The sequence below is a fragment of the Copadichromis virginalis genome, linkage group LG5, assembly GCF_057382275.1.
Source record: "Copadichromis virginalis isolate Kocher_CV1m ecotype Utaka linkage group LG5, C_Virginalis_male_GT1.1, whole genome shotgun sequence".
Taxonomy (NCBI): Eukaryota; Metazoa; Chordata; class Actinopteri; order Cichliformes; family Cichlidae; genus Copadichromis; species Copadichromis virginalis.
Window position 1 is genome coordinate 1,928,738 of NC_140622.1, and position 21,770 is coordinate 1,950,507.

Sequence of the window (21,770 nt, forward strand, 5' to 3'; positions counted from 1 at the left end):
AGAAGCTCGCTGTTAACTGACTTAGAACCAAAAAGTAGGATGTTAAATTAGACAGGAACAGGGAGGCCAGCGCTGGGGTTACAGGCTCCTTAGTGCCCGTCAGCAGGCGAGCAGCTGCATTTGGACCAACTGGAGATCATGAAGAGAGGCCTGGTCCAAACCAAAGTACAGAGAACTGCAGCAGTCCAGTCTGCAAGTAATGGACACATGAATAACACGTTCACAGACATCAGCTGCAAGGTGTGGCTTTACCTTGGCTCGCTGTCTCCAATGGACAACGCTGGAGTGGACTACTGCGCTCACCTGACTACACAGTTTGACTTCCAATAGGAAAGATCAGCGTGTTAAAAGCTAACTAACTAACCAGGCTGCTCCTTTGGTAAAATTCCCTTCCAGGTTCCTGTGTGTGCCTTTGCTGGTTATAGGAGTGCCTGTCATACTCAGCCGCCTCCACAGGACGCTGCTTAACTCCGCACTCGCCTGCCTGCTCACCCTCCAATGCTCCCTTTTCACTGGTGCAATATCCATGTGGATTACTGGAAACGCTGCCTGGACTCATTCTCTTCTTCTCCTCACCAAGACCACATCCTTTCACTGATCTGTGCCACCTCCTGGCAAACATTATCCCGTGTGAGTGTACGATACAGAACGCCGAACTAGGTCCTGCTGTTTGTGCTGGGCTTTAGATTGGTTAACAATGATCGCCTCAGGTGCTGGTGGGCAGCAGGGTGCCGGTACAAATGTGCTACTCTTACATGAAGACAAAAGAAGAGGCAACAAGAGAGAAGGAAAGGCAGGCGTGTGGCAGTGAGGGACTGTTACAGGGAGAGAGCTGGCTGATATGATGGAGACAGAAGGAAAGAAGGCAGATATATGCAGGAGAGCAAGCAAAGTTCCAACTGTTCCATCATGGTGTGGACAGGAAGTGAAATGGAGGAGAAGATCAAATAGTCTGGTGGAGGTAAGTGTCAGACAGGAGCAGGTGGAAGAAGGATGAATGGAGGAAGCTCAGAGGATAATGTACCTGTGCAGGTGTGCAGCTGTGGCACTCTAACCAGGCTGTCTGGTACATGATAGAGGAGTACCAGTCTATGCAGAGGGGACAAAGTGGGTGGCCTCTGTCCCTTAACAGGGTCGTGGACCAACTATTGATCATGGGTTAGGGTTAGGGTTAAAGACAGGCGGCAGCGGATCTGTGGAAGCTGTGATGTTTCTTACATGTCATTCTGTTTTCACTGCGCATTCAACCATACTACGTCCACGCGTGTGCTGTGTTGATAACATTCTGTCATTTCCACGGTACAAAAGTGGGACAGCTCTTAGAGCCAAGCCTTCTGTTTGTGTGGGTGTCCCCAGCACGCGCACGCAGGAAGTTCCTTTCCTGTCGAGAACGCGAGATGACGTAAGCTGCTTGCCGCGCAGTGATGATGGCGGTTCGTGAACGCGCAGTAAAAGTAATGGCTGCTCTGGATCGGCGGGTTCCTAGCCTCGATGATTTCGTGGGTCAAAGCTGGACTGCCTGGGCCGATTGGGCGGGCATGACGCCGGCGGATGGTAAGGAAACACCCTGACACAAACACTGATCGGTACGGAGCCATTTAACGGAAGCAGCAGTGTTTATTTTCGCGGAAACGCAGGACGGAGCTAAACATGTTACCCAAACAAAGACCCTACCGGGTCCTAGTGCTGGGTGGGTAACATGTTGGTCTTCACTAGGTTACAAAAATTATAATTGTAAGGACACAGTCATTGTAGCATGATTTCCACCTGTGTGGTCATAAAACAGTCTGCAGCGTTTAGGGGAGACCATTCGTGTGGAGAAAACCGGCAGGGCTGGCTGACATCAGAGCGGAAGGAAGCTAGTGTGGACGGCTGGCCGTGGAAAGCGAGCATACAAGCTACCATGCGAGCCCGACTAGCCGGTGGCGACGAGGTAGTTAGCATCAGCATGCTAACGCTAGCAGCAGCCGGATTCAGAGCAGACGCCGGTGACGGAGGAGGAGTCTGACGCTTCTGCACCGCTGGCCCATCCTGTGATAGAAGGAAACATTTTGCGTGTCGTTCCCACTTCGCTTCCTAAACAATGATACTCGTGGACTCGCCACACGATTCCTCATATATGTGGCTTCTGCCCACAGTGTTCTTGCTAGCTTAGAGTCACTGTTTGGCGTTTCTCCAGTGCTGCTCTGCCCATTAACTGTCAGATAGTCTCCCCACCACCCAGTGCCATTAGCTACTGCCTGCTGATCGTATACTTGGACTACGAGTACTTCCTGAAGAAACGAGATCTGAGTCAATTACATAACACAGCTTATTAATATGGGCTATGTGTGATGTAAGATGAGCATTACTAATGGTGATACCAACATCACAGCTGACAGTGGCTGTCTTGAACATGTGTTTCAGGGCCTGATGTGGATGACTGCAATAAGAATGGCAAAAAGGCTGCAGAGGCAATGTCACTCAGTAAAGAGGGTAAGTGTGCAGGTTGGAAACATGCCTCATACTTATGGATCTCAGCTTTTCTAACAAACACACCTTTGCACATACACATGCTGGATGCTGTTTATGAGAACATGACACCACAACTCGGGGGTACCTGACAGTGCGTGTGAGGATCACACGGCCCCCACTGTTCTTAGTTTGAATCTGCTGTGCAGGTTTGGTTAAAAAACTTTGGCCAGACTCCGAATGTTTCGTCAAAGTTTAACAATGAAGAGTCTTCACAGAGCTCACGCTGAGTTTCAGGTCGCTTATCGTGAACACAGCTTTTGTTGGAAATAGGCTTAAATTTCTATTTTTCTTTTGTAGTTATATTAACAGCTTATAACACTACACAAGCCACATGCTTTGTAATGCTGTGCATTGTAACACGCGTCTGTGACGACGGTGTGTTGGAGCGTATTTGGCACGTAGAGGAGCGTGAGTGTTTGGCACGTGCACGCCAGCTTCGTCGTTCTAAGTGAAGCTTTGCAGCGTTTCCGGCCTGTGGTTCCAGCTAGCACCAAGCTCCTGCTCATGGTGCACATCAGGGGAGCCTCACCAGTTGATGCCATCATTTACAATCCGATTTTTATGTCAGTGAATTTCTCATAAAGGTTTGTGTTTGTAACAAAGTGCACGCTAAGGTTGGGCGACTGGACATGTTGACCGACGACAGGCTGATCTGACTCCTCCATCATTGTCTAACTGCTTCGATCGAGGGCTGGATAGCGTTAGCTTCTATAAAGTGTGCACGTCCAAACTTCTGTTTGGCAAACTTTTACTCACAGTTATTGGCTTCCACATACCGACGTGTTGGCGTGTGGCTGTGCTGCAGATGCATGAAAACAGCCAGCTTCTTATTAAGACCACCAGGAGGCTGACTGGCCCGTCACTGGTCAGGGCAGCGGATGCATTCTGGTCCCCAGTCGGGTGGATTTACGTGAGCCTGGCTGAGCACTGTCGTGTGATCATCCTGTATACCTGCACGCCTGCTGCTGGGGCGGGATGTTGACTTGCACATACATACATACTGTTTGACCCAGAAACCGGGGAGTTTATTTGTGAGCAGGGGAAGAAGTGGATGGCTATCAGCCGCTAAAAAGTCTTTACCGACTTATAATTCTGCTAATGCGCTCATGCTGTTTTCTCTAAGACACGGCTCCACTCATGATGCCTTCAGTAGACACACGGGACTCGTTCACTGACAAACACAAGCTGGGAAAGAGGAGATGTGTTGGTGAGCACAGAGATACAGAGCTCATCACATCATTTCAATAAACACGCTCGGCCTGTTCTTGGAGATGATGTGAGAGGATACCTGCTCCCCACAGTGTGCAGCATGTGTGCACCATGATGCTGTGCACATTCAGAGCACGCGTCAGCGAGAGGGAGCACTCAGCTTTAGTAGTTTAGAAGTATTTAGGATCTCGCACCAAGTGAAAGATGCTAACAGCACCACAAGGTGCTCTTTGTGCCTATGACGCGTGAAAACTGCCGACCTTAAATGACAGAAACGAGAGTCACAGCTGGTTTACTGTTCGGTGTGCGGGCAGACGTTCACGTGCAGACGTTCACGTGCAGACGTTCACGTGCAGACGTTCACGTGCAGACGTTCAAACACCTTTTCAGCTGGTGGATACATTTGTGCTGCTGCTACATTTTGCAGCGATAGTTTCACGGCATGTTTTGCAAAGACTGCATTTTGTTCGACATCCTCCTCGTGAAATCCGAACGACATGCATCTGCAGCATGGGTTACATGCAGACAGCTTAATATTTCCATGGCAACCTGTACTCAATGGTTCCCATAAAGCCACTTTAACCATTGCACGTGGAAAAACCCGCGATACGTTGAGTATATTCGATATATCGCACACCCATACCTTGTTAGTGAGTGAAACAAAGCCTGAAAATGTCATCACATTCAACTGAGTCTGCAAATACTTAGTCGGGTAAGTAAGCCCCGACTTACAGCTTCTCCATGGAACAGGCTACACAGTAGAAGCAGATCCAGCAGCACAGCAGGCTACGAGCATGTCAGTCGCAAGAAGCACGTGCAGATTTAGGATGTTTGAAACCGTAGGTTCCTCTAAGTGAGAGTACGTCTTTCTGTGTTCTCCACTCTTCTTCAAGACATGTCCATCTTTGGCCTCTACCCTGGCCATGACGACTTCTACCTGGTGGTTTGCAGCCATTGCGGGCAGGTCGTGAAGCCACAGGCCTTTGAAAAGCACTGCGAGCGGAGACACGGGCCTGTGGCCAAGCTGTACGCCCGCTTACGCTCTCCCACCCCGGCACCGCAACCCCAACAGAGAAGCCATCACGGCCCCTCTCCTCCTCATGGGACCAACGCTGCTTCGTGGGAGGGTCGAAACCAGGGAGTCGGGCAGCTCCGGGCGGCTCCACCTTCACCCGTCACACCACCACAGTACAGATACTCGAAAACTTCCAAGGACGGAGTGCGGTAAGAACACAGTCCAGTCAAAATGTCCGAGCTTGATTAAAGCAATAATAGATGATGTCAGCTGTTCAGAGTGTAGTGGCTAGCTTGGATTGGACGTGCAATGATTTTGTTCGTCTAAATCCTCTGTACAAATGTTGTAATGTGTTCTTATATCTAATTGAAATGACAAACAGCGAGTGTTGGCCTCTCTTTGTAGCGAGTCATCCAAACCACACAGCAGCACATTAATGACTAACCTTTAAACCTGATGCTCTTTGTCACTGTGCTAATGTGTTTGCATTATTACCCTAGCTCTGTAGCTAGCTGAAGCTCCAGTGAGCCATAGTCATAATCTTTGATCAGGTAACAGCAGAACCGTATGTTCTGGTGCATCGTGTCTAGATGGAAGCTAGCACCATAGATCCTCCGTGGATGCTGACTGTAGAATAACACCTGTCATAACAGCCGAGCTAAACCTTTTCTTGGGGATGAAAGGCTGTTGGCTGTTTTTGAACTCGGTGCTTGCTGGAGTCTGGGGACCACAGACAGGGTTGCACCCAGAAATGAGGTGGGACTTGTCTGTGGTAGAATCTGTCTCAGCTCATCGCCACTCGAGTTTTCTCTCAAATACACATTTGACTTTTTTATTTTCGAGTTTTGGTGAGTTGAAGCCCTTTGGCGTGTCCTGATGTGTGCTACGCGTAACCTGCTCGTGGCAGCACCCGTGTCATCGTTCCAGCTGGTAGGAAAGGATTGGTGTTTGGAGAGAAGCCGGCATGAAAGTGGGCATCTTCTTCAGTTCCTGACATACTTGGTGGAGCGTGGTGGATTATCATGTTAAAGTTATTAATCACAGCTCAGTACAAAAGCCTCACACACCTTTCTATCCAAACCTTGTGTTTGCGACCAATCAGCACAGAGCTGTGTTAGAGAGACGAACACGTGATCTGAGCGAGCACAGCTAATGTAGAGCGCAGGACTGAAACATTAGAGCCCTCTTATTCACACATGGTTGTTTTTCATTGGCTACGATGACAAACTGTGAACTTCTTCTCTCGTCACCAAGACACTCCCCACTGGAGAAGTCCCACAGCAGTCACTTTGACTCTTCGGTATTCAAGCAGCCACCACCTCTCGAGCCTCCCATGAGCTCCCCACCTCCGTCTCTCAGAGATCCCCCTTGGCCACACGGAGCTACTCCGCCTGGTAGATCTTCACCCAGTGACAGGCACCCCACAGTGAGAAAGGATTCCACTCAAACCTCCGCTGCCACACGCCACCGCATCCCCAGACCCTACAACAAAGTGGCTTCCAGTGAGTACAAGTTCAGACGTGCAGGCAATAGAGAAAGTAGATGTCAGTAGAAGTGTGGTGCGTTCCCGAATAAGTCGGAAGTCGATGCCAAGTTTTAAAGGTTTTTGTTTCCCACTCGGAAAGTCCGAGCCAACCAATGTGACCCGAGGTAGCAATCCAAGATGGCGGCACTGTTAAAACAAGCCGAGCGTCACTCCGAGCTATTCTGGAACGCTGCGTTCATGTGTCTGTGCGATGTCTTTGTTCTGTTTGAGTCTGCAGCCGGCGTCTGCTGACACACAGCGTGACGCGCTGTGATGCATCATGAAGGATCAGCCTGCCGAGTGCAGAGAGCGCAGCTGCGGCCGCGCTGCAGACGGCCGTTTGCTTTCAAATAGAATGAAACCGTGTGTCCACACGTGTGGACAACAGACGTGAGCTTGTGCTGTCACACTGTGGCTCACGTGGCTTCTGTGTGTCCTCAGAGAGGAAGTGCGACTTGGACAAACACTGCGGCGTCCTTGACCCCGACAGGAAGAAAGTGTGCACCCGCCTCCTGACATGCAATGTAAGCAACACACACACACACACACACACACACACACACACACACACACACACACACACACACACACACACACACGCGTGCTGTCCCATGTTAGTGCTTCAGTGTGGGTAAGTACAGGGTGAGGCGTGCTGTCAGGCTGTGACCCAGTGACAGGGCAGCGTGTGGGCTTCGAGCCTGTCCGCCATGTTCAGCCCTCACGCACACTCATCATGTTATCACTGAACGTTTGTGTAAACCTGTGTGTCACATGTCATTCTGTCATTGAAGTTGTCCTGCACAGCCGTGAGTCCTTTTTGTTTTCCACTGGATCGATCTCCTCAACAATGTGATATCAAATATGTGACAGAATCCCATCGTGGTCTTCACCACAGCTCTCCCACTTTCAAACTGGTGTGAGGTCCAGTCTGTCCCAAACTCGGTGTCTTTCCATCTCGTGTTGAGCTCTGGAAGCACCAATAAAGCCTATTCTTCATAATATTTCCAGAAACATCTCCTGTGCTCCTTACACGTCACCATAGGTGTGGCTGAAACGTCGCAGTATAGAGTAACAATGCAGGATTGGAACGTGCAGTGCATCAACACAACACGCTCTGACAGTGATTCACACACGGCTCCAACCTGCCACGGAGCATCCTGAAACAGGTGGTGGCCATACGTCAGTCACACTGGAGGGAGGTTCACAACACGCTGTGGCTGAGCTCCCTGCACTGAAGACAACAGCTGATAAAAGACTGCAGTGCAGGAACAACTCCAAGCTGTCCATCGACATGTGAAGGAAACGAAAGGCAGGAGAGCCAGGACCGCCCACTGCTGGGACAGGAAAAAGCCGCCTTGGCGTTTACCACAGTGCACGACGAGACCATCAGAGAACAGAGCGAGGCCTACCAAGGAGACGACACAGTAGCTACAGTCAGACACCGTTGCTGCCTCTGGCCTGACGGTGTGCGACGCATCATGAGATCTGAAGACTACCAGTGTAGGGTCAGTGTGAGACAGCTGGGTCAGAGGTCACGGGACCAGCAGGACCAGGACCCCGACACGCCTCTGTTTGTGTGAAGACGACACGCTAATCTGAATCCCACTGATCACGCATGGAGACGTGTCAGAACTGCGCCCTTCAGGAGAGCGGTCGACCATCGCAGGCCAGACGTGCAGCTTGTTGATGAGAGAGGTGACCGACTGCAGTTATTCTTCTGAGCTGTGTGTGAAACGCTGTCAAGTCTTTAGTGTTGATCCACTGCACATACAGGAAGTAAACATGTGTACACCAAAACAGCTCTGTGGGAGAAATGGTGCTTCTGCTGGGAACACTGGGGGGTTCGTACGGGCGCTTCATTAATGGGGGACAACTTGTGCTGTGTTCAGATGAAAATGTCCTCGACTGTGGGAGGAGTTTAATGTGGACTCTATAGGTGGGGGATGATGTCATCTTTCAAAAGCACTGTTATACTGTCCTGTTGTTGAAAGAATCGATTCTGAAACTCCACAGTATCCAGTCAGTCCCATCACACAGGCCTGCTCAGATCCACAGCAAACACACAATCTGATCTGTCCTTCCCTCAGATTCACTCCATCCACCAGAGGAGGAAGGTGGTGGGCCGCAGCAAGAACTTTGACCAGCTAGTGGCAGAACTCAAGACCAGGGTTCGAGAGAAAGGGAGCCCAGCCCTGGAGGGAGGCTCCTCGACGGGACAGTCCCTCAGCCCAGAGGCCCCCAGGGAGCAAGCTGGTACTCCACACTGCAGGAGACCTTTGGTCACCCTCCCTGCCTTCAGGTTGTGAAGAATGCTGAAGCTAAGGATGCTTATAGAAGAAGTTAGGACTCTTCTAGAGATAAATAACCATCTTTTTACTGATTATAGTGGCTCAAACATGGTTTGGCTTGCAGGATTCATGTGTAGTCAGCTGCTGGGCAACTGTTTTATCAAGCAGCTAACAGCTGCTGCTGTAACATAGACGTGCTGGACTGATGGTCTGCTAAACTAACACCCAGGTGTTCGTTCTGTTACATAATCCCCAAACAGAGCAAGTTTAAAGGCTTCTCAGATGAGTCCACCAGTTCGCGGCTCAGTACAGCGTGTGCATCAAGTGTAGGGAAGGAGCTGATGTGGTGCTGCTGAGGGTGTAACTGGATCTGGATGGTCCTGTGTGTGTTCTAGTTGGCCTACGGCTGTGGTAGAGAGTGCCCCAGAGGAGGAGAGCCAGCGGTCGGATGAGGGTAATCCCAGAGTCCCCTCGCCTCTGGTCCACGGACGAATCTCGAGCGATGAAAGCGAGGCCGAAGGAAACGACGAGCGAGCTGAGTTTCCATCTTCGGCTGCGCATCCCAGACCAGCGGCGGTGAGACTTACTGGGGCTCAGCAGCCACAGAGCCCAGCCTCTGATCACCACAGGCTGAGACGTTATACAGGGACAGGAGGACGCCCATGCTGTGTCCTCATGTCCCCAAGGACACAGGGGAGACGCACACACGGGAGACGCACACACGGGAGACGCACAGCAGACGCACACACAGGAGACGCACACACGGGAGACACACAGCAGACACACACACGGGAGACACACACACGGGAGACACACAGCAGACACACACACAGCAGACGCACACACAGGAGACACACAGCAGACACACACACGGGAGACACACACATGGGAGACACACACACAGCAGACGCACACACAGGAGACACACACAGCAGACACACACACGGGAGACACACACATGGGAGACACACACACAGCAGACGCACACACAGGAGACACACAGCAGACACACACACGGGAGACACACACACGGCAGACACACACACAGCAGACGCACACACAGGAGACACACAGCAGACACACACACGGGAGACACACACACGGCAGACACACACACAGCAGACGCACACACGGGAGACACACACACGGGAGACACACAGCAGACACACACACGGGAGACACACAGCAGACACACACACGGGAGACACACACACAGCAGACGCACACACAGGAGACACACACAGGAGACGCACACACAGGAGACACACAGCAGACACACACACACAGCAGACACACACACACAGCAGACGCACACACAGGAGACACACAGCAGACACACACACATGGGAGACACACACACAGCAGACGCACACACGGGAGACACACAGCAGACACACACACACGGGAGACACACAGCAGACACACACACATGGGAGACACACACACAGCAGACACACACACAGCAGACACACACACGGGAGACACACAGCAGACGCACACACAGCAGACGCACACACAGCAGACGCAGACACAGCAGACGCACACACAGCAGACGCACACACAGCAGACCCACACACGGGAGACCCACACACGGCAGACGCACACACGGGAGACACACAGCAGACGCACACACAGCAGACGCACACACAGGAGACACACAGCAGACGCACACACGGGGGACGCACAGCAGACGCACACACGGGAGACGCGCACACAGCAGACGCGCACACACACACGGGAGACACACACACAGCAGACGCACACACGGGAGACACACACACAGCAGACGCATACACAGGAGACACACAGCAGACACACACACATGGGAGACACACACACAGCAGACACACACACAGCAGACGCACACACAGGAGACACACAGCAGACACACACACATGGGAGACACACACACAGCAGACACACACACAGCAGGCACACACACAGCAGACACACACACAGCAGGCACACACACGGGAGACACACAGCAGACACACACACATGGGAGACACACACACAGCAGACGCACACACAGCAGACGCAGACACAGCAGATGCACACACAGCAGACGCACACACAGCAGACGCACACACGGGGGACGCACAGCAGACGCACACACGGGAGACGCACACACGGGAGACGCACACACGGGAGACGCACACACGGGAGACCCACACACAGCAGACGCACACACGGGAGACCCACACACGGCAGACGCACACACGGGAGACACACAGCAGACGCACACACAGCAGACGCACACACAGGAGACTCACAGCAGACGCACACACGGGGGACGCACAGCAGACGCACACACGGGGGACGCACAGCAGACGCACACACGGGGGACGCACAGCAGACGCACACACGGGAGACGCACACACGGGAGACGCACACACGGGAGACCCACACACAGCAGACGCACACACGGGAGACCCACACACGGCAGACGCACACACGGGAGACACACAGCAGACGCACACACAGGAGACTCACAGCAGACACACACACGGGGGACGCACAGCAGACGCACACACGGGGGACGCACAGCAGACACACACACAGCAGACGCACACACAGCAGACGCACACACGGGGGACGCACAGCAGACGCACACACGGGAGACGCACACACGGGAGACGCACACACGGGAGACGCACACACGGGAGACCCACACACGGCAGACACACACACGGGAGACGCACACACGGGAGACACACAGCAGACGCACACACAGCAGACGCACACACAGGAGACTCACAGCAGACGCACACACAGCAGACGCACACACAGGAGACACACAGCAGACACACACACGGGGGACGCACAGCAGACGCACACACAGCAGACGCACACACAGGAGACACACAGCAGACGCACACACAGGAGACACACAGCAGACGCACACACAGGAGACACACAGCAGACACACACACAGCAGACACACACACGGGAGACACACAGCAGACGCACACACAGGAGACACACAGCAGACACACACACGGGAGACACACAGCAGACGCACACACAGCAGACGCACACACGGGGGACACACAGCAGACGCACACACAGCAGACGCAGACACAGCAGACGCAGACACAGCAGACGCAGACACGGGGGACACACAGCAGACGCAGACACAGCAGACGCAGACACAGCAGACGCACACACGGGGGACGCACAGCAGACGCACACACGGGGGACGCACAGCAGACGCACACACGGGGGACGCACACACGGGAGACACACAGCAGACACACACACGGGGGACGCACAGCAGACGCACACACAGCAGACGCACACACGGGAGACACACAGCAGACGCACACACGGGAGACACACAGCAGACACACACACGGGGGACGCACAGCAGACACACACACGGGAGACGCACACACAGCAGACGCACACACGGGAGACACACAGCAGACACACACACGGGGGACGCACAGCAGACGCACACACAGCAGACGCACACACGGGGGGCACACACAGCAGACGCACACACGGGAGACACACAGCAGACACACACACGGGGGACGCACAGCAGACGCACACACAGCAGACGCACACACGGGGGGCACACACAGCAGACGCACACACGGGAGACACACAGCAGACGCACACACGGGAGACACACAGCAGACACACACACGGGGGACGCACAGCAGACGCACACACAGCAGACGCACACACGGGGGACGCACAGCAGACGCACACACGGGAGACCCACACACAGCAGACGCACACACGGGAGACCCACACACAGCAGACGCACACACGGGAGACACACAGCAGACGCGCACACACAGCAGACGCACACACAGGAGACACACAGCAGACACACACACGGGGGACGCACAGCAGACACACACACGGGAGACGCACACACAGCAGACGCACACACAGGAGACTCACAGCAGACGCACACACAGCAGACGCACACACAGCAGACACACAGCAGACACACACACGGGGGACGCACAGCAGACGCACACACGGGAGACGCACACACAGCAGACTCACACACAGCAGACACACACACGGGAGACACACAGCAGACACACACACATGGGAGACACACACACAGCAGACACACACACAGCAGACACACACACGGGAGACACACAGCAGACGCACACACAGCAGACGCAGACACAGCAGACGCACACACAGCAGACGCACACACAGCAGACCCACACACGGGAGACCCACACACAGCAGACGCACACACGGGAGACCCACACACGGCAGACGCACACACGGGAGACACACAGCAGACGCACACACAGCAGACGCACACACGGGAGACACACAGCAGACGCACACACGGGGGACGCACAGCAGACGCACACACGGGAGACGCGCACACAGCAGACGCACACACACACGGGAGACGCGCACACAGCAGACGCACACACACACGGGAGACACGCACACAGCAGACGCACACACGGGAGACACACACACAGCAGACGCACACACGGGAGACACACACACAGCAGACGCATACACAGGAGACACACAGCAGACACACACACATGGGAGACACACACACAGCAGACACACACACAGCAGACGCACACACAGGAGACACACAGCAGACACACACACAGCAGACACACACACAGCAGGCACACACACAGCAGACACACACACAGCAGACACACACACGGGAGACACACAGCAGACACACACACATGGGAGACACACACATGGGAGACACACACACAGCAGACGCACACACAGCAGACGCAGACACAGCAGATGCACACACAGCAGACGCACACACAGCAGACGCACACACGGGGGACGCACAGCAGACGCACACACGGGAGACGCACACACGGGAGACGCACACACGGGAGACCCACACACAGCAGACGCACACACGGGAGACCCACACACGGCAGACGCACACACGGGAGACACACAGCAGACGCACACACAGCAGACGCACACACAGGAGACTCACAGCAGACACACACACGGGGGACGCACAGCAGACGCACACACGGGGGACGCACAGCAGACGCACACACGGGGGACGCACAGCAGACGCACACACGGGGGACGCACAGCAGACACACACACAGCAGACGCACACACAGCAGACGCACACACAGCAGACGCACACACGGGGGACGCACAGCAGACGCACACACGGGAGACGCACACACGGGAGACGCACACACGGGAGACCCACACACAGCAGACGCACACACGGGAGACCCACACACGGCAGACGCACACACGGGAGACACACAGCAGACGCACACACAGGAGACTCACAGCAGACACACACACGGGGGACGCACAGCAGACGCACACACGGGGGACGCACAGCAGACACACACACAGCAGACGCACACACAGCAGACGCACACACGGGGGACGCACAGCAGACGCACACACGGGAGACGCACACACGGGAGACGCACACACGGGAGACGCACACACGGGAGACGCACACACGGGAGACGCACACACGGGAGACACACAGCAGACGCACACACAGCAGACGCACACACAGGAGACTCACAGCAGACGCACACACAGCAGACGCACACACAGGAGACACACAGCAGACACACACACGGGGGACGCACAGCAGACGCAGACACAGCAGACGCACACACAGCAGACGCACACACAGGAGACACACAGCAGACACACACACGGGGGACACACAGCAGACGCAGACACAGCAGACGCAGACACAGCAGACGCACACACGGGGGACGCACAGCAGACGCACACACGGGGGACGCACAGCAGACACACACACAGCAGACGCACACACAGCAGACGCACACACAGGAGACACACAGCAGACGCACACACAGGAGACACACAGCAGACGCACACACAGGAGACACACAGCAGACACACACACAGCAGACACACACACGGGAGACACACAGCAGACGCACACACAGGAGACACACAGCAGACACACACACGGGAGACACACAGCAGACGCACACACAGCAGACGCACACACGGGGGACACACAGCAGACGCAGACACAGCAGACGCAGACACAGCAGACGCAGACACAGCAGACACACACACGGGGGACACACAGCAGACGCAGACACAGCAGACGCAGACACAGCAGACGCACACACGGGGGACGCACAGCAGACGCACACACGGGGGACGCACAGCAGACGCACACACGGGGGACGCACACACGGGAGACACACAGCAGACACACACACGGGGGACGCACAGCAGACGCACACACAGCAGACGCACACACGGGAGACACACAGCAGACGCACACACGGGAGACACACAGCAGACACACACACGGGGGACGCACAGCAGACACACACACGGGAGACGCACACACAGCAGACGCACACACGGGAGACACACAGCAGACACACACACGGGGGACGCACAGCAGACGCACACACAGCAGACGCACACACGGGGGACGCACACAGCAGACGCACACACGGGAGACCCACACACAGCAGACGCACACACGGGAGACCCACACACAGCAGACGCACACACGGGAGACACACAGCAGACGCACACACAGCAGACGCACACACAGGAGACACACAGCAGACACACACACGGGGGACGCACAGCAGACACACACACGGGAGACGCACACACAGCAGACGCACACACAGGAGACTCACAGCAGACGCACACACAGCAGACGCACACACAGCAGACACACAGCAGACACACACACGGGGGACGCACAGCAGACGCACACACGGGAGACGCACACACAGCAGACTCACAGCAGACGCACACACAGGAGACTCACACACAGCAGACGCACACACAGGAGACTCACACACAGGAGACGCACACACAGCAGACGCACACACAGGAGACTCACAGGAGACGCACACACAGCAGACGCACACACAGCAGACGCACACACAGGAGACGCGCACACACGGGAGACTCACAGCAGACGCACACACAGCAGACGCACACACAGGAGACACAGGCTGTGATAATGAGACCTGTGTGTCTCTTGTGTGTGCGTGTGTGTGTGTGTGTGCGTGTGTGTGTGTGTGTGTGTGTGTGGATAAAGCAGCATGGTTGCAGTGGTGCCACAGGCTCTTCCAGGCACTTCTCTGAGAGACTGACTGCAAACGGTGCTGGAATAGATACAAATACAAAAGTAGACGTGTGAAAAGCAACTCAAAGGATTTTGTGAAGTTCCAAAACAAACAGTTGTGTTGAATGTAAACTCAGACAGCAGCATATCTGCACAGCCTCTGTGCTCGGTGTTTAAAGGTGTGTTCTTGTTTTTAAAGGTGTGCTCGTTCGGAAGCCGTGTGTTGGGTCAGGGCATCTACACGTTTGACAGGAGACTACACCACCTGAGGTCTGCCTTCAGCAGCATGCTGGAACAGCACATCAGCGCCCATCTTTGGAAGTAAGACGTCCCTGTGAACAGAGCTTCATGTGAATATATGTGTGTTTACTACTCAGAGTTACTGTCAGCAGCTGTGGTGCAACAATGGAGCGACCCACGGACACCGGGGTCAGTGTCAGTACTGGGAGCACCCTGACTGCACCCTGCACAGGCTGCACAGGTAGTGCTCCAGCTGTGTGCTTTTCAGCTGGTTTGCTGCCTTCCCTGCACAGCCTCAACAGCATGCAGGAGTCTCCAGGAGATGGACAGATGCTGCAGGAGGTGCTTAACCCACATCAAGACTGGTGTCTGCTCCTCTGTGTGGGAACTCTGAGCACTGCCAGAGCCCCACAGGACGATCTGCAGCAGGCCACGGGTGTGAATGTCTCTGACATTATATTCTGTGCTTTAGACAGAGCAGTTCACCCTGACTGTGACACACATGGAGATGCTGACTGTAGCCTAGTTCAGCATGACAGGTTTGGTTGTCAGTCAGTGCTGATGTGGGAGCATGCCCTGACACTGTCAGCCGTGAACAGCAGCATGGAAAAGAGTTGGAGCTGCTTTGGTTCACTGTAAAAAGCCCAAACATTATCAAACAGTGTAGCTCCTTTTGTTCCTGACACAGGAAATGTGTGAGACACTGTCCTGCTGGAAGCTTCCATTAGAAAATGGATGCAGTGTGTTGATAAAGCGATGGATGCAGTCGGCAACAATACAGGTAGGCTGTGGCATTAAAACCACTCGGTCCATAACGTCACATCAGTGGGACTCGTTCAGGCAGAGCAGCAGTGTGACATGCTCACGATGCCACGTGTAACGTTCTTCCTCCATCAGATGCTCGGTCTGAGCCTGAGCAGGTCCTGAGGAGCTGTCGTATGGCAGCAGTTTCCTGCTAACAACGTGTCTGCTGACATGCTGGGCAGTGCAGGAACAGACACTCAGGGCTTACATGTTACAGCAGCACAAACAAGGCTGGCACAGAGGTGCACCCTGGGTTGTTTGGTTCAACGCCCCCTCAGAAGATGACCTCACAGTGCTGTCTGGGCTTTATGTTCCCCGTGGCAGGGTGAGGCGGGGGTGTGGCCACTGTAAACATGGCTGTGCTGTCAGACACTGCAGGTGGGCTCATCTGTTCTTTTTTCCCTCTGTCCAGGAAAATACCTCAAGCTGCAGACCTTCAGTCTCCTCCTCCTCCAGCCAAGACCATCACATCCGTGTCTCCCACCATCATGTCCTCCTCTTCATCACATTCTAAGGTTCGCACAGGAAGTCATATTAGCTCCTCCCTCAAAACGGCGTCATCCTCATCATCTTCCAGTCGAGGGCCGGGGAGGCCCCCGACATCCACGCAGTTGGAGAACTACGGGAGCAATAGCAGCAGCAGCATCGCCGGTAGTCACGGGCGACCCAAGAATCCAGTCGGACGTCCCAGCAAGCAAATGCTGAAGCTGCGAGAGCAAGTCGCTACAGCCGCTGTTCTCCGCAAGCGCAAAGTCCCATCCCAGGAAGGAGAGCACTCGGGTCCCGACAGGAACTGCATCGTCCTCCAGGACAGGGGCCGCCCGCCTTCCAACACGTCGTCTTTATCTTCCAAAGCGCACGCACAGACCAATGGCACGCTCTCCCCCAGCAGCAAACCCCACCCCCAGCCTTCCCCCACAGACGCCCAGTCGCCGAGCACAAAGGCTATTTGGACTTACAGACGGACACACCCTCCTCTGGGGGACCCTTCTCCCACCGCCAATTCCCACAGCCGTGCTTGCGTGGGAGACTCAGGGCTGCACGGGCAGGGCAGCGGGAGGGTCTTTGAGCACCAGATGGGAACGGTGAAGAAACGCAAAGCTGGTCGTACGGAGGATAACGCTCCCTCCTCTAAGCCTTCAGCCCACTGCCTGACTTCCTCCTCTTCTTCCAGCTCTGCCACTTCGTCTCCACGCTCAAACTTCTACCCCTGGAAAGACAATAAAAGCGGGACGCTTTCTGGGGGTGTGGAGAAGAAACTGGGCACACAGAAGGTAGGTTTGGACGAGGGGAAATGGGTGTACTGAGCAGTTCCAGTCCACACTTGGCCCCTGCAAAGGCGACTAGGAGTAACCCTTGAAGCTCTTTTGAGAACGGAGTGGTTTCTGTTGTGTTTCTGCTTGTATGGCTGCGTTAGTGAGGGCGGCCTCTGCCTGTGCAGCTACCTCGCAGCTCGTCACCTGTGTTCACTGGTGTAGCTGATGAGACTGCCTCTGCACAGCTGAAAGGATGCTGCCAGTCAGACAGTTTGTACCGTGCAACCAGCTCAGTGCCTCACAGTGCATGTAGAGGAATCATGTTTCTGCATAGACGCAGCAGTGTACTGCTGACGTGTTGAAGGTGCAGCTGCTGCCCTCTGGGTAATTACAAAGTGCCATAGATAAGTCAGGTCATACTCCTCAGAGTCTCTGTTGTCAGCGACGTAGTCTTGGACTAGACTAACACAGGTCTGCTGCAAGGTATTAAAAATGACTATTACTCAACCGAGAGCTGTTTCCATGACGATCAGTGACGCCCAGCAGCGGTGGACAGAAATTCCCGCCACGCTCCGAGGAGCGGTCTTAAACTGGCTCTGTGTGAAACATGGATCTTTGTTTATTATGAAGTGAATGCAAAGAGCAGCTGTCTAAACAAAAGTAATAATTTGACTAATTTTCTTCTGTCCTACAGCCAAAACTGCACCATTAAGTGTGCCTGCCTTACAAGCCACGATGAGGGAGCCAGCTCTGCTCAGTCCAGGACTGAGCCAACAGGACTGTGTGTGTCTGTGTGTGCCTTCTGTCTGTGGAGCGTACGCTCGGGTGTGGATGTGACCGCTTGTTTGTATGTGCAGTGTCGATGTAGTGTGGATCGCAGCTGGGTGTGTAGGTCTGGGTGAGTGAAGGAGGGTGGGAGGAAGTTCAGAGCGTATGGATTTAGAAATACCTCACGACCATCTGGTTATGCTGCTAAATGAAATGTTGGTTTATAAAAATTGATTAAAAATGTCATTTTCACTTGGTTTCTGTCACTTCTTTATCACTTTGGAAATGTGCTCTCATGTTGGGCTGAAGTCAGTGGTGCACGTTTTACAATTAGAAACTAGATGATGTGACTGCATCAACACATTTATCCCCACAGCTGCCTCAAGCTGCTTTGTTATTAAAGACTGCTGTAATAGAGGGAAACCCCAACAATGACCCTCTGACAGAACCGGGCTGAGGAGGGGGCAGCCGTCACGCCTGGTAGGGAGTGAGGGGACACGTGGAAGGTGGCCAGGGCTTAAATGATTAAATGCAAAGAGTGAGTGAAGACACAGCAGATTCAGGGTCACCTGATCCAGCCTTAACTACATACTTGATCATCTTAAAAGTCTGACATCTATCAGTACCATAGTACTATGAAGTCTTTTAGATTAAGATTGTGTATGAGGAGCAGAATTTGAGTCTGGATCAACAGGCAGACTGTCTCGAGTACCTGCCAGTACTCTGGCTGCAGCATGTTGGAACAAATAAAGGAAACGGGACATTTTTAGGATCGCCTAATATCAAATTACTGCAGTCCAAGCTACATCCAATAAATGCACAAACTAGTTTTTCACTATTACTCTGAGACAATATCTTTATAATTTTAGATTTTTTTTGTGTATTTGCATTTTCCGCACTGAAGGACATCTCTTGGTCACAGGCCAAGGTAATGCCACCCAGAGGAAGAATCTGCTTAGATACCATATTTCTAAGATTTTCAGGGCCGAGTACAATAACCTCAGTTTGATCTGAATTAAGAAGCAGAAAGTTAGCGGCCATCCAGGTCTTTATGTCTTTAAGACATTCCTGCAGTTTAACTCATTGGTGTGTGTTATCTGGCTTCATGGACTGTGAAGCCAGATTTTTTCAATAGCTGCAAAATCCCAAAAGTGCTGTTGAACCTTCTCAGCCAGAGAAGTCTGCTGCATCACCTCATTGCGCACTAACATTGGTCTGTAGGAAACTAGTCATTATTTCCTGTAGCGATGGGAAATGTGTGGTATTGGGCTGCATTTGTGACAGATGTCTTTAGAAAAGTAGCAGTTTGGTCCCAAAGGCTTTGATGTGTGAATACAGTTGTCTTACCAGTGCATTTTACCCCTGAAGGCTCCTGTTCAGCGTGTTCACATGTTGTGTTATTATAAGAGTTGTCTGATTTCCTCCCTAAGAGAGTAGAAGCGCTGCAATTCAATTCAATTTTATTTATATAGCGCCAAATCACAACAAAAGTCGCCTCAAGGCGCTTCAGTGCAGTGCCGACCCCCGACTGAGCCATCTCAGGTCATTGTGATACACAACATCCCTGTACTCAGCCTGGATGTTGAGTACAAACTGTTGACACTGGCGGTGGCACAGGGCTTTGGAGCGAATATCATTAATAGCCTTTATTGCCTTTTTCAGAACATGGTCGTATTTCAAATGTTTAGCAGAGTCCTTGTAGGTGAATAATACAGTGGAGTTTTGTAGCTTTACCTCCTTGTTTGCTGACTTTGTTACAGACTAGGGTCCATTTCTCTCCCCAGCCACAGCAGGTGCACCATCCATAATAACCCCAGTGACTTTATTCCACGGTAGCTTCATGTCATCTACGGCGGAACAAGCAGCAGCAAACAAATCTGCTTCTCGTTTGGCCCGTAAGGCTCTGGAGGCTCACTCATGTTCATTTCATTGTCCACCCTTCTAAGAAAAAAAATCAGTGACAGAGGCTGCGGCCAGTGGAAATTTGAACACGGGCCGCATTTGGCCCGCAGGCTGGACTTTGGACATGCCTGGCCTCGGGCCCCTCAGGTTAGCTGACCAGCTCCTCCTGAGCGTGCCCAGGACTAATCATAAGCTCAGAGGGAGTCGGGCGTTTGCTGTGGCAGCACCAAAACTGTGGAATGAGTTGCCTTTACATGTTAGACAGGACCTTCCTTATCTGTTTTTAAATCACGTCTTAAAACATATCTATTTGCAGCACAGCAGGACCTGTTGATCTCTCTTAATATGTTTTTTATTAATTATATATATTTATTTAATTTTAAGATATTTTATATGTAATTTAAACTGTTTTCTCTTTGTTTTATATTTGTAGTACTTTGGCCAACATTGTTGGATGTAAAGTGCGTTATAAATAAAGATGCTGCCTAAGGGAAGCATGTATAATGTAAACAGAATTGGTCCTAGCACTGAACCCTGTGGGACTCCATAATTAACCTCAGTGTGTGAAGAGGACTCTCCATTTACATGCACAAACTGGAGTCTATTAGATAGATATGATACAAACCACTGCAGTGCAGTACCTGTAACACCTACAGCACATTACTCTATACAAAGTATTATGGGTAACTGAGCGCTGCACTGAGGTCTAGCAGACATGTGTCTGCTCTCAAAGCCCAAAGAAGATCATAACTGTGATAGTTTCTGAAACCTGCAGATGATCAGCTGTTTCAAGACTTTTTGGGATACAAGAAAGATTGGCCTCTAATTAGCTAACACGGTAAACAGAGGACTTTTTAACGGTCTAATTACTGCTACCTTGACAGGCCTGTGGAACAGAGATCATATTTAACATACATGCATATATGATGTTAATGTCCTTGCCTCCATTTACACCAATTAGGCATAATGTTGTTAGTTAGCCCTTTGCTGACCCCTGAAGGTGCTGTGGTACTGGGAACCAAGATGTTAGCAACAGATTCTTTAAGACCCGACACTTGTGAGGACTTGTTTGCACTGTGAGATGGGGAATGTGGAGATTCAGCACCTCAAAGCGGTCCTGGACCACGTGTTGCATTAACCTGCTGAGAGAGGC

The 21,770-nt window shown here is 53.0% G+C and overlaps 1 protein-coding gene across 3 annotated transcripts; it reads left to right on the plus strand.

Moving 5' to 3' along the window:
• Nucleotides 1–379: 379 nt before the first annotated feature.
• Nucleotides 380–18,709, plus strand: atxn7l2a (ataxin 7-like 2a). 3 transcript variants are annotated; one of them, XM_085455554.1, is made up of 10 exons: nucleotides 380–961; nucleotides 1,357–1,554; nucleotides 2,407–2,475; nucleotides 4,617–4,947; nucleotides 5,993–6,240; nucleotides 6,705–6,787; nucleotides 8,351–8,562; nucleotides 8,947–9,127; nucleotides 15,847–15,968; nucleotides 17,104–18,709. In XM_085455554.1, the coding sequence occupies exons 2-10, from the start codon at nucleotides 1,425–1,427 to the stop codon at nucleotides 17,996–17,998; spliced, it is 2,271 nt and encodes a 756-aa protein (XP_085311680.1). In that variant the 5' UTR covers nucleotides 380–961; nucleotides 1,357–1,424; the 3' UTR covers nucleotides 17,999–18,709. The 3 variants fall into 3 exon arrangements, with proteins under 3 accessions (XP_085311680.1, XP_085311681.1, XP_085311679.1); XM_085455553.1 differs by lacking the exon at nucleotides 380–961 and having other exon boundaries at nucleotides 1,398–1,554; nucleotides 17,104–17,965; nucleotides 18,642–18,703; XM_085455555.1 differs by lacking the exon at nucleotides 380–961 and having other exon boundaries at nucleotides 1,322–1,554.
• The last annotated feature ends 3,061 nt before the right edge of the window (nucleotides 18,710–21,770 follow it).